General features: G+C 43.3%; 1 protein-coding gene across 11 annotated transcripts in view; it reads left to right on the forward strand.

Moving 5' to 3' along the window:
* tns1b (tensin 1b) overlaps positions 1-15,000 on the forward strand; it is a 303,232-nt gene that overhangs the window by 170,435 nt on the left and 117,797 nt on the right. For all 11 annotated transcript variants that reach the window (XM_084085475.1, XM_084085482.1, XM_084085474.1 and 8 more), the window contains one exon: positions 13,410-13,451. In XM_084085475.1, coding sequence (XP_083941601.1) covers positions 13,410-13,451 — 42 coding nt within the window. The remainder of the gene's footprint in view (positions 1-13,409; positions 13,452-15,000) is intronic.

Genomic DNA, 15,000 nt, shown 5'->3' on the forward strand with positions numbered 1-15,000 from the left:
ATAAGAGAAGATTTTTACGGCTCTAGCAGTGATTCTCAATCATTGTAATTTAAGGACCCCCCCCCCCCCCCCAGTTTGACATGCATTAGGCTACGGATCCCCATTTAATGGCATTTCTATCTCTGGGACCCCAATGCAATGTTAATTTAACTCTGAGAGTGTACAAATGGAACCAAATGGACCCGTTAGGGTCCATTTGGTTCCATTTGTACACTCTCAGAGTTACAGACCCATAAAGGGTCCATTTGGTTCCTATAAATCATTTAGCTGGGGACCCGCTGGTATCCCCTCAAGTACCCCTGGGGGTCCCCGGACCCCACTTTGAGAACCAATGACCTAGGATCAATGGATCATAGGTAAACTAAGAAACATCAGTCGAAACAGTACAATACCAAAAAATTATAATAATCTGTACATTGAAACTATAGAAACTATAGGATCAACAAATCAAACCTAGAATCTGTCTAAATATCATGCTATCTAACTAGTAACTTATTCCGTGCTAATGAAAAAATAATGTTGAATGTAAACATATACAGGTGGTTCTACGTACAGGACTGAATGTTAGTAAACATATCATACAAGGAGAGGAAGGTCTGAGAGGGGAAAAACACCCCGGCAAACCAACTAGTGGTGGACAGTAATGAAGTACACTTGAGTATACTGCACTTAGAGGGATATTTCACTTTCAAAAATGCCTGGGTTCATTTTAACGTCTACTCAGGCTTTTGTGAACACCCCAGACAGTTTTTAAGTTGCTTGATTCAGTATTATTTATATATCTGATATTCATTTGATCAAATATGCCCCCTTCCTAGACCCATTGTAACTTCAAACTCCATTTCAACCATGATAGATTCATCGAAAACACCCCTCCTTGGTTCAGGTGACTGATGTTGTCCTTCTAATGCGTGAGGGGGCCATGTTTTTTTCAATTACTTTCTGCATACATTTCTTTTTGGAAAATGGAAAAGATTTAAATACAAAAATAGTGCTTAAAAGCAAGTAGTCCAGTAATTAACCCATTAAGACGTGAAGCCGATTCTACATGTCTCCTAAATCCCAACAGTATTCTGAAAAACATATGTTTCTATATCAGTGGTGCTCAATCTTTTTGTCAAGGACCCCCAAAATTATATGTATTTGGCCGCGGACCACCATCTCAACATATTTTGTTTTTGGGGGTCCCAGAAGCAAAGATTTGAGTTAAAAATGTTCGCTTTAAAAATATATATATTTGAAGATTTGCACACATTTTCGCGATTTTTCAAAAATAGCAGATCTACAAGCTCAAAGCGCGGCACTTGGTGCCGCGCTTTGAGCTTGTATATCTGCTATTTTTGAATAGTGTAAAATAATGCTTTTTTAGCTCAAATCTAAAAAAATGACACAGATGCGTTCCAGGTCGTTAAACTGGAGTACAAATGTGACAGAGCAACTTTCACTTAGTAGTTGAGTAATACTTTGACCAGTTTTGGCTCAAGTAGGCTACTGGGGTTGAGTCATTTCTTTGGCCACCGGCTGCATAACTGTCTCTGACGGATGGAAACCTCACATGTCCAAAACCGTTAACTTTTCAGGATTCAAATTCAAAAAACGTGCAAAAGTAGCAGATCTACAAGCTCAAACGTGCCGTGTTTCGAGCTTGCAGATCTGCTACTTTTGATGCTTTTTGTGTGAGAAAGAGTTTTCTGCCCGACAGCAACAATAGCATGAAGTCCAGTGGGCATAAGAAAACAACGTCCTTGGCATTTTCTACTGTCCAGCGTCATTCCTTATGTCCTGCAGCTGCAGTGGTGTAAAGTAACTACTACTAAGTACATTTACTCAAGTACTGTACTTAAGTACAATTTTTAGGTACTTGTACTTTACTGGAGCATTTACAATTGTCTATACTTTTACTTCTACTCCACTACATCTCGGAGGCAAATATTGTACTTTTACTCCTCTACAATTATTTTAAAAACTTTAGTTACTAGTTACTTTGCAGATATAAATTATTAGATTATAAAACATACATTAACCACTTTATCCCTATTTTATACCTCGGCTATTTGAAAATAGACGATCTACAAGCTCACAACGCGTCGCACCGCGACGCGTTGTGAGCTTGTAGATCGGCTATTTTCAAACATTGTTGTACTTGTGGTACGTTAAGTACATTTCGATACCAATACTTTTGTACTTTCGCTCAAGAACATTTTAAATTCCAGACTTTTTACTTGTAACAGACTACTTCTTCTACATTGCAGTATCGATATTTTTACTTTTAAGTAAAACATTTGAGTACTTTTTTCCACCACTGGTCCTGCAGGTATGATAGCATCAGCTCTAAAAACACTGCATGCTGGACAGACACCAAACACCTTTCTGAATCACACAGTCAGTCAGTTGTTGGCTGGGAGGAGGAGGACTGCAGTGGAACAAGCATTGCCTTATTAAGGCAGCCTGCAAAGAAGAAGAAGAAGAAAAAACATCAACAACACATTTTGTCGAGCATCTCGCCAAACAGCTGTCCGTCGGGTTTCTTCTTAACCCATTCAGTCCAGGAACGCATCGTATCTGTGTCATTTTAGATTTGAGCTATAACCATTCTTTTATACTTTGGCTTTAAAAAAAATAGCAGATCTATAAGCTCGTAGCACGGCACTGAGTGCCGCGTTGCGAGCTTGTAGATCTGCATTTTTTTGAAAAAATCTCGAACATTAAGTGCAAATGTTTGAATACATACATGTTTTTTAATCAACGTTTTTAACTCAAATCTTTGCTTCTGAAGGTCCCTGGAACACAATATTTTACAAATGTTTGCGTAAAAAAAAAAATATACAAACATTTTCAAGATTTTTCTAAAAATAGCAGATCTACAAGTGCCGCGCTATGAGCTTGTAGATCTGCTATTTCTGAATGGCCAAAGACAACTAAAATGTCTTTGGCTTTATTGAAAGTTGAATGTTTTTCAAACCCCCTGAGTAGATTGTAAACTCACAGGCTGTATACTATAGCCTTGACTGTCACAGAGAATTATGAATGGTCCTGAATGATGGATGCTCTGCCTTCAAGTCCTTCAGGGCAGTGGTTCTCAGAGTTGGGCGTGGGTACCTCCCAGGGGGTCCTTGAAGGGGGGTTCCAGGGGGTCCCCAGCTAAATTATTGATAGTTAGGAATAGGACCCACTCCTCCAACCAAATCAGTGAACCAACTCCCAAGAATGTACAAATGGAACGGGTCCATTTGGTTCCATTTGTCCCATAACTCCTTTCTCAGAGCTTGGAGGTCCCAATGTCCCCCCAAAAAAACGGGGGCGGGGCCGCGGGGGTCCTTGAAATTAGAAGGTTTGAGAACCAGCACTCCAGGGAAGGGGACACATGTAGTTCATGTTTAGTACCACTAGAAGGTGCTGTAGGTTGTGTGCATTGGGGCATTGTTGCCAATGCCAACGTCCTGTCCCAAGTCTGACAGTCTGCTTTCTGTTGTGGACACCAGAACACCATGAGACCCCGGGGCAAATACCAGCCTGTTCCCACCCACATAACACAAAGTTTGGGTAATTATGTGTCACGCTTCATCGGGGGACAAATGGATTAACCCATTGAGACCTGGGACGCATCTGTGTCATTTTTTTGACTTGAGCTAAAAAGCATTATTTTACACTTTGGCGCGGCACTCGGTGCCGCGCTATGAGCTTGTAGATCTGCTATTTTTGAATAGTCGTGAAAATGTGCAAATCGTTGAATACATGTATTCTTTTAAAGCGAACATTTTTTAACTCAAATCTTTGCTTCTGGGGGGTCCCTGGAACAACATATTTTGAGATAGGGGTCGGCGGCCAAATACATATACATTTTGGGGGTCCTTGACATGAAAAAGTTTCAGAACCACTGATGAAGAAACATACGTTTTTCAGAATACTGTTGCGATTCAGAAGACATTTGTAGAATCGGCTTCAGGTCCTAGTGGGTTGAATGCTCACTGTACCCTGATGCGTATACTCCGTGCAGTACTTGTGGTAGTGCTTGCGCGTTCATACTAAACGCTCAAATTCATTTACAAATATGTTTTATTTTTCTTACCTGACTGACAGAGAGAGTGCAGGGTCTCACTACCCCCCCCATCGCACTCACACGCGAGGACACACACACACACACACACACACACACACACACACACACACACACACACACACACACACACACACACACACACACACACTCCAACCTGCATGGTTTGAGGAATTTTCATTGGGGCATAAATCAGTCGCCAGGGGCAAACCATGAAAAAAAAAAAACTTTCAATATGTATATGGTCGCTGTTGGCCAGAAACCTCTTATCTCCATATTTAAACTTTTTGTGTACTTTCATAAATGAATAAATGAACGCCCTACTTGATCATACTACAGCGTCACTCAAAAGCATCAAAAGTAGCAGATCCGCAACTTTTGCGACACGTTTCCAGCTTGTAGATCTGCTGCTTTTGCTATTTTTGAATTTGAATCCTGAAAAGAAACAGTTTTGGACATATGAGGTTTCCACCCGACAGAGACCATATATTTTTTTCTCCTCCCTCTCCCTTCTCTTCTTAAGCCCCCCCTGACATGTTTCATTCTCTGCAAATTAGGACCCTCGCACATGATTTAGTGGCACATAGTTCAAGATGGCTCGTTAACGAGGCGTTTCATCTGCACCGCTTTGGACTGGCATGGAATGCTTTCAAATGATTTCTCGTCGGGGGCGAAATTGAAAAAATGCACGCATCGTTGTTTCGCCCTCAAAACATAATCACATTAAGACTTCAAAAGCCCCCAGTATAGGCCTGAGAATGAGATAGTATGGGATATTGTCCAAAGTGCCATTCTAGAAAGTGAAGTCATGAGGCATTTTTGTGGATGTATTTTTGGGGCCCGTGGTATGTGATTTTAACGTAGTCTCCCAATGAAAACAAATGGCCTGAAAATGGAAGGGGCCATTTAGGGAGAGAGAGAGAGAGAGAGAGAGAGAGAGAGAGAGAGAGAGAGAGAGAGAGAGAGAGGAGAGAGAGAGACTGGGAGGAGGAGAGAGGAAGGGATGAGTGGTGCTTACAACACACCCTTGGTCTGCACACACACACACACACACACACACACACACACACACACACACACACACACACACACACACACACACACACACACACGAAACATGCTAAAAAAGACAGCCTCCTGTGTTGAGGTTGCTTATATTGTATTGCTGCCAACACGTGCACACACACGCATGCACGCACGCACGCACACACACACACACACACACACACACACACACACACACACACACACACACACACACACACACACACACACACACACAAAGCCCAGCATTTTGAAACACTCTCTGTCTAGCACCGAGCCAGTGGTGGCTGAATTGGGGCCATGTCTCTTGGTCTCTCCACACAGTATATTTAGCTCTGGGTCATTTCTCTGGAGGCTGTATGTGTTCTGGCCAGGCTCAGAGCCACTGCTCTGGATGTGGGGGGGACTCCCAGCACTTTAGCTACTGTACCTCTTCTTTCCCTTAACGTGGTGGGCTATAATTTAGATGGAACGGGTCAAAGGAGTCTGTGTGCCTCTCATGTGAGGAGGAGGCACATGGGATGTGGGTGGTGGTGGTGGTGGTGGTGGTGGCGGTGGCGGCAGTGCAGAACAGAGCCACGCCACTGTACTGTATATGGGCACTATAGTTCTCAAACTTTTTTTCATGTCAAGGACCTCTAAATTAATATGTATTTGGTCGGGACCCCCCCCCCCCCATCTGAATATGTTTGTGCCAGGGACCTGCAGAAGAGAAGATTTGTGTAAAACGAAAAAAAGTAAAAAAAAAAACATATTTTTGAATAGCCAAAGTATAAAACATGGTGGTTAAAATGATTGTAACGCTATATTCATTAATTTTGCTGGGGACCCCCTGGACCCCCCCCCCCCCCCCCACTTTGAGAACCATTCCTGTAAGGGCCATTATTTATTTTGACGACGGTATCGGGCGATTAAGCAGTCCTTGCGGAGACATTGGTAATCAATGATCCTAGGACTCTCTGAAATCATGATCAGCATCGGACCCCAAAAACCTGGCACCTCTTTATCAGCATGATAGTGCAGATACAAGAGGTGAGACAGGGGTGAGAGAGAGAGAGAGAGAGACAGACAGACAGACAGATTGCAGAGTTCTCGTGCGGCTCCAGAACACACACACACACGCGTGGCTGGCAGCGAGGGAGGCCGGCGATGGATGGCCTCGCTCGCTCGTCCGAGGCTCACATGACTGGGCGATGGAGCGACGATGGAGAGACAATACGAGTTGAGACAAGGACGTCGGGACGGAGCCTTCGTCCTTGTCCCTGAATTAGCTCAGCTGGCCGGGGACACAGGAAGTTTGAGACCAAGTGAGGGACTCGAGGGGAAGGCCGGCCTAGACACACAAAACACACGCGCGTGACACACACACACACACACACACACACACACACACACACACACACACACACACACACACACACACACACACACACACACACACACACACACACACACACACACACACACTCAGTGACATTGCTGAAAAGGAAAGTGCGATGCCAGAAGCTTTAGTCAATGAAGGTTAATTCCAGTGTACTTTTCACTGGGAATTAAAAACTTGGCCTGGCACAGTTAAGATGGTCTTGTTGCAGCAAAAAGCCTCCACATTTGTTACTCCCAAAGCAGGTTGGAAGTGCAATTTCCCCACACAGCCCAAAACCAAAAGTTATATCAGTGGGTCTGGCAGTCATGACTATAGTAATCAGATGTGATTGTAGTCTCAGCCACTCCCAACATGCTACGCGACCCACACACACACACACACACACACACACACACACACACACACACACACACACACACACACACACACACACACACACACACACACACACACACACACACACACACACACACACACACACACACACACACTCTCTCTTAAGAGAGGGCTGTCTGGCTTGCAAAGCCAAATGACAATGCAAACCCCGGATTATGTCTGCTTGTTTGCTTGTTCAATATTTCTCCGTACCCTGTGTGCACTATGTAGAAATACAGTACACTACAATGGGCTGTGTTTTGCCGCGCGGCTGTGCGTCAGGCCATGCAGGCTGCAGCGCTCCACGGGCCAAATCCGCTGTCTGCATTTAGAGCCCACAGGACCGCATGTCTGCCGGTTTCCTAGAGGCAACACACTGCCTGTCTCTCCCAGACACACAACAACGCGCACGCACGCACGCACGCACGCACGCAGAGTGTTGTATGACTATACTTGCGACTATACTTTTTATTCAATTTTGGCATTTTTGTCTATAAGCGTAAAGCCGGAAAATAGCCGATCTACAAGCCCACAACGCGTAGCGCTGCACCGCGTTGTGGGCTTGTAGATTTGCTATTTTTAAATGCACGAACTCCAGCGTGCAACTACAAAGGAAATTAGGCATAACTCTATCTCTTTTCTAATAGCAAACGTAAATTCTACTATAGGCCTACTTGGTCCTCACAAGTATAGTAACACACACACTCACGCACGCACGCACACGCAGAGGAAGCGTCACAGAAACAGAGACACAATAACACGCACACCACAAGAAAGCAGCATTAGCAGTTGTTGGGAAGCTGTTAGGGGACATTTTTTAAATGGCACATAAAACCATGATGCCAAACCCTCCTCTGTGATGCTGGGTGGCATTGTGTCCATGCTGTCAGTCAGTACATCAGTCACATGTTGGCATGACTGCTCTCCTCACATACTCCCAACTATGCCTTGTTATCCACAGTATCCAGGGAGAGGCTTGGACAATGCACACGTCTCTCTCTCTCTCTCTCTCTCTCTCTCTCTCTCTCTCTCTCTCTCTCTCTCTCTATCTCTCTCTCTATCTCTCTCTCACACACACACACACACACACACACACACACACACACACACACACACACACACACACACACACACACACACACACACACACACACACACACACACACAGTTTGTAGTTTGCACATAGTTTGTATTACTATGCTTGTGAGAACATTAACATTTCAGAATGACAATTTAATGAATGCCTTATTAACCACCCCCCTAAAGCCGAAAATAGCCGATCTACACAACTTGAGAGCTTGTAGATCGGCTATTTGTTGGTGCGCAACAAACCTAACTATGAACCAAGCATACTGTCAGTCCGATGCTAACCCCTTGGAATCTAACCTCTAAATGTCTAATAACCCAACCTGAATCTTTTTCCTCAATGTAAGCCTGTAACTCCCCAAATCATTCTTAACCATAAAGCATCTATATATACTTGTGAGGACATCAACATTTTAGGACGCCGATTTTACAATTTCTTGGCATTTAAGCCTAAAGGCGAAAAATAGCAAATCTACAAGGCCACAACGCGTCGCGCTGCGACCCATTGTGGGCTTGTAGATTGGCTATTTTCCACAACGCCAGCGTCTCTGACATTCTCTCTCTCTCTCTCTCTCTCTCTCTCGGTCCTGGTTAGTGGTTAAGTCTGGGAGTTTGGAGGGTTATATTCTGGGTCTAGTGCAGTCAGACTATAATTTCCCCTCTGGCTTCACTGTTTGAATTCTTCCTGAAGTGTCACCGTGTGCCGTCTCTCTCACACACAGTGGCTGCTGGGCAACTATATTGACTTCTCCAATATGACACATCATTTATTTTCCTTGTAATTTGTCACCAGCGTAAAAGAAACAAACCTCCATCTCTATGTATGTCTCAGTTGCGTTACCCTTCAACCACTTAATAAGTGCTGTTTTATATTTCGTCTCTGTGTCTGTCCAAAACTGTTACTTTTCAGGATTCAAATTCGTGCCGTGTTTTGAGCTTGTGGATCTGTAACTTTTTTTTAAACGATTTTTGTAACCCATTTTGTGTGTGTGTGTGTGTGTGTGTGTGTGTGTGTGAGTGTGTGTGTGTGTGTGTGTGTGTGTGTGTGTGTGTGTGTGTGTGTGTGTGTGTGTGTGTGTGTGTGTGTGTGTGTGTGTGTGTGTGTGTGTGTGTGTGTGTGTGTGTGTGTGTGTGTCCTCAGTGGTCTGAGGCTGATGACATATTCTTCCAGGCAGAGAGAAGTCATGTTCCTCTCCCATACTGTGGTCCTCTAATATTTACCCTCTCTCTCTCGCTCTCTCGCTCTCTTTCTATCTGGCCCTGTCACTCTCCTCTACAGCATTGGTGGAAATATTTTCATGTCCAAGACCCCCAAAATGATATGTATTTGGCTGCGGAACCCCAACTCAAATATATGTTGTGTCGGGGACCTCCAGAAGCAAAGATTTGAGTTAAAAATGCTCGCTTTAAAAAAATCTAATTACTATATTCAAAGATTTGCACACATTTTCAAGATTTTTCTACAATAGCAGGTCTACAAGCTCATAGCGCGGCACGAAGTGACACACTATGAGCTTGTATATTTGCTATTTTTGAATAAGCAAAGTATAAAATATGATTAAAGTGGTTAAAATGATTGTGACGCTATATTAAAGCAGCACTATGTAACTTTCCTCTTCTACCCCGAATTTGAACCCGGTTTCCTGCACGGATGCTGACATGTTTTACCATTGAGCTACAGTAATAGAGCCTGCCTGCTTGCTCAGGGGATAAATTGAATCTTGACCATCAGGTTAAACTTCGTGTCAGATCCACGATCTAAACGTCTCAATAGAAGAGCAGGGAGACCAAATACAACCACCCCAATTATTTAAGTTATATTGTATTAACATACTCTACCATACAGGTTGGACAAAATGACATTTTATTCATTAAACAAAAGTTGCATAGTGCTGCTTTAACACATTTTGCCTGGGACCCCCTGGTACCCCCCCCAAGGACCCCTGGACCCACTTTGAGAACCAATGCTCTACAGCACTGGTTCAATGTGGTCGCAATTGCTATTTTCAAAAACATTTGAACAGATCTTAACAAATCTTCTCTAATGGGGGTCCCTGGCTCAAAATCTATCAATCTGGGGGTCCTTGACATCCATGACAATTTTTGGCAATGGATTATGTTTTCTATAATCATACTTATTTAACCTGTGATGCTCCTATTAATATGTTTGAGGTATGCAATGTCATATTAATCCATCCCAAGTACACAGGCAATTATCTTTTTTAGCAGAAGAACCCACATTCTCGTGCTTGCGTTCATTGGCCACGGTTCCGTTTCCATGGAAACCACCATAACTATTATGCTGAAAACAAGGCGTCGCCGGTCAGCACAGAGACACTCCAGAAGTTGACAGAGATCAGATGTTGTAGCTGTTACAACTATTTGACCACTTAAAAACACACTGTTCGAGTTGTGGGGAAAGCTTTCGCAGAAAACAGCAGATCGACAAACATGGTCGATCGGCTATACCAGTGGTTCTCAACCTTTTCAGGCCGTGACCCCCCCAAAAAAATCATATTTGAGCAGGGGACCGCCCCACCCTGACAAGCACTGGGAAATGAAGGAGTTGACGCATTACATTTAGTTCGACTCGTTTCCACAGATAGGCTATTTTCCAAAAATGTGCCTCTTTCTTATATTTCTTGAACATTTTGCCAATGTTTGACCAGTTATTATAAATTGGTATAGTTTGTGGATTACTTTTAGTCATTAAAACGCTCCTAAGAGTCATTAAATTGTCACTTCACTTGTCAGCTGGGGACCCCTCCAAAATCTTATGGGGACCCCCCTGGGGGTCCCAACCCACAGGTTGAGAGCCACTGGGCCACACGGAGGAAAGCCTGGTTTTCATTCTAAAACTCAGCCGCGTGATCCGGTTTAGAAAAAAAGGAAAGAAAAAGATGCGGTTCTGATGGAGGGTTCCGGTTGGTGGCGCATTGTTTTTTGTTTTTGTTCCCCACATAATGCGAATCGTAATGCGGATCAATTGGTTTAGTCTCGCTATGAGTTAGAATAAAAGACGAGAAGAAACGAAACGATTATACCAAACTAAACACATTTTAACCCCTTAAGACCTGGGACGCATATGTCATTTTTAGATTTGAGCTAAAAAGTATTATTTTACACTGCTATTTTTGAAAAATCGTGAAAATGTGAGCAAATCTTTGAATATATATTCTTTTAAAGCGATTTTTAAAAAAACTCAATCTTTGCTTCTGGGGGTCCCTGGAACAAAACTTTTTGAGATGGGGGTCCACGGCCAAATCCATATTGTTTTGGGGGTCCTTGACATGAAAAAGTTTGAGCACCACCGACATAGAAACATACGTTTTTCAGAAAACTGTTGTGATTTAGAAGACATTTGTAGAATCGGCTTCAGGTCTTAAAGGGTTAAACTAGGAGAATCATTTTGGAGGTGCCTGGTTCCGGTCGTGGGTTCCTCCGGCCGCCTGATGACCTAAAGTTGTTTCCGTTCCAGACCGGATCAGAAAACCGGAAAATGGTATTGATCCCAGGCTAGGGTTTAAGGTGTTAAGCCCTATATATACCAGGGGTCTTCAAAGTTGTTCAGCCCAAGGACCCCCTAGCTGAGAGCGAGATGAAGCAGGGACCGCCACTACATTTGCATTCATGTAAAATGTGTGTTTTCAGGCATTTAACCACTTAAACTTTAAACATTTCGGCAAAATTTCCCCTCAGAATATGGATGCTAGGGTTGAAGTGGTTAGTGTAAGAAGAAATAGAAATATTTAGCGGCCCCCCTGTAGTAACTCTGAGGACCCCCTTATGAAGACCCCTGCTAACAGTACATACTGCACTTTGTTGTACGACAGATAAAGGCAATCTACAAGCTCACAATGTGTCGCAACTGTGATGAGTTGTGTGACCTTGCAGGTCTGCTATTTTCACTATTTCGGATCATGTTTAACCACTTAAAACCCTCCGTACTTAGTAAAAAATGGACCTGAGTTGGCTCTGTATACTTTTGTCCGCTCTTGTTTCTTCCAGTACCAAATGTCTTCGCCAGAAATAGCAGGTCTAAAAAGCGCGCAACTGAGCCGTTCTGAGCTCTTATCGACTATTTCACAGTAAATGCTCGCCCCGAAATAGGGACGACAGGTTGAAAGTGGTTCAGTCACGTTCGATGCACTTTCCTAAAGGACTGTATAGACATGGGGAAGCAGCCGGTATAGACAAACGTGATGCTGTATCGTTGTTTCTAGTTCTGAAGTAGCAAGTGGGGGCGACTGCTGTGATGTAATTTCACAGCAGTCACAGAGAGCTCTCTCTCTCTCTCTCTCTCTCTCTCGCTCTCCCTTTGCAAGTCTCTCTTTCCTTCTCCCTCTCCCTGCCTCCCTCACTCTCGGCTGTACTCTGTCTGTGGGGTCGTTGAAGCTTCATTTATTTACAGTATATTCATTTAAATGAATTAGTCTCTGCATGCTCTCTCTCACTCCCCTCTCCATCATGTGGTAACTCGCCCCACATCCTTACTCTTTCACAGTGTCTCTCTCTCTCGCCCACCGCACCATCTTTTATTCTCTCCCTGCCACCTTCTCTCACTTTCCCTTCCTCTACTAGGGTCTGCCCACACACACACACACACACACACACACACACACACACACACACACACACACACACACACACACACACACACACACACACACACACACACACACACACACACACACACACACACACACACACACACACACACACTTCTCTCTCTCTCTCTCTGTCCATAGCTGTATATGGTGTTGTAGCAGTCCTTTGCTGGACACTCCGTTCTTGGCTAATGGAAGCAGGCTTGTCTCTTTGTGTAAATATTTACACAGTGGTGGTGGGGGGGGGATTACAGATGGTCCCACGCATTCAAGGTGGTGGCCCGCTTCCCTCCACACCACATTAGGGCAAAGAATACGTAAAAGTGTGCAAGTGTGGATTGTACCATACTGTAACAGTGCAATATAACACAATGCTACACATAAAATAACGTACACAGTAAAAATAGACTTAAAGGGATAGTTCACCCCTAAATTACTTTTTTCCTGTCGATTAGTCACCCCATGGAGACTTGAATTCATGGATATTATTTTGTTTTTGTCGCATTACTAAGCTGCCTACCGGGCCACTGGTCATCAAATTATCGGCTTAGGAATGCGACAAAAACAAAAAGATATCCATGAATTCAAGTCTCCATGGGGTGACTAATCGATAGGAAAAAACATAAATTTGTGACTCTGAGGGTGTACAAATGTCCATTTGGTTACATTTGTACACCTCAGAGTTAAATGAACGCTGAGGTTTTTACAGTGTAACAGGAAATCAAACGTTGGCATCACGTTTCTGAAACTATTGCTGGTAAAAACCATGAATACTGGAGAGGTTTTGTCAATGGATCTAACTTATCATCCTCCCCCCTTTCTTATCTCCTCCATCTCTCCTCTCCTCTGTCTCCAGGCGCCAGGCAATGACCTCCCTCTCAGACACGTAGACACCACGGTGAGTTCATTCATACACTCTTCTTTTTAAGTTCTGAACATTAATGGTCCGGCCCTTGGACTTTGGTCTGGGCCTAAAGTGATCTTTGAGTTGTTTAGCTACCTATGGACAGTATTTCGACTTCTGTCAACCAAATATTGTCCATCATCATTAGCTCTTGCTTCTGTGAACCATAAACAGTGACCCGAAGTACTGAATCCATTCACACTTACTGTACACAAAGGCAGACAAAGCAGATTCTACCCATATATATTTTTTAAATTGTCCTTGTCCAAGTATGCAATTTTAGGAAACTGAAATGGTTGTATTTATTTGACTGCATATAGCATTATGACGGATGTTCTCTAAAAAATAATTATGTACCAGGACTTTTTAATTGCACAAATCCTCTTTTTTTCCATGTTTGTTTCTAAAGGTTATTTGACAATGAGAGTGAATGGAATCACTACTTGTAGTTCCGCACATGCTCTTACATCATGGCCTGATATAGTAATACAACCTAATCCTCTTCTGGAGTTGGGCGATATGACTTAAAATTATTTCCGCTCCAGATCGGATCAGAAAAACGAAAATGGCATTGATCGGCTAAGTGAGTTGCAACTGTACTTCTCTGCTCTCTCTGCTCCCAATCTCTTCACCAGAATACCAGATTATTTTACAAATGTTCGCTTTGAAAAATATACTGTTTATTAACCCTTTGAGACCTGGAACTGTGTAATTTTTAGACTTGAGCTAAAAAGCATTATTTTACACTTTGGGCTATTCAAAAATAGCAGATATACAAGCTCATAGCGCGGCACCGAGTGCCGCGCTACGAGCTTGTAGATCTGCTATTTTTGAAAAATCGTGAAAATGTGCGCAAATCTTTGAATATGTATATTTTTAAAGCGAACATTTTGAACTCAAATCGTTGCTTCTGGGGGTCCCTGGAACAAAATATTTTGATGGGGGTCCGCGGCCAAATACATATCATTTTGGGGGTCCTTGGCATGAAAAAGATTGAACACCACTGATATAGAAACATACGTTTTTCAGAATACTGTTGAGATTTAGGAGACATGTATGTAGAATCGGCTTCAGGTCTCAATGGATTAAAGGATTTGCGCACATTTTCCACGATTTAAAAAGAAAATAGCAGATATACAAGCTCGTAGCGCTATGAGTTTGTATATCTGCTATTTTTTAATAGCCAAAGAAATCTGAAAATGACAGAGATGCGTTCCTGGATTGAATGGGTTAATACTAGTGTTCATAGAAACACCTCTGATAGGACTTGTCTCATCACAGACCAAATAATTGTTTTTTGGACGACATGCTCCGTTTCACATTTCTATGATAGGCCTGAATGCCGGGGCGCTGAGCTAAGCAGTCGAAGCGCCGAGGGTTCCAGCTAAAGCACGTCAAACAGGGATTTCTTTGCTGGGATGGGAGCCAAGCGGCCATACTGTATACAGTACCAGAGAGGACTATGGGGGTTCTGTTCCAGTGTTTTCCAACATGGGGTCCGGCCGGGCCCCCCTTGGAGGGGGGGATGAAAAATATCACAGGG

This window comes from Gymnoscopelus microlampas (assembly GCF_963454915.1).
Source record: "Gymnoscopelus microlampas genome assembly, chromosome: 17".
Taxonomy (NCBI): domain Eukaryota; kingdom Metazoa; phylum Chordata; class Actinopteri; order Myctophiformes; family Myctophidae; genus Gymnoscopelus; species Gymnoscopelus microlampas.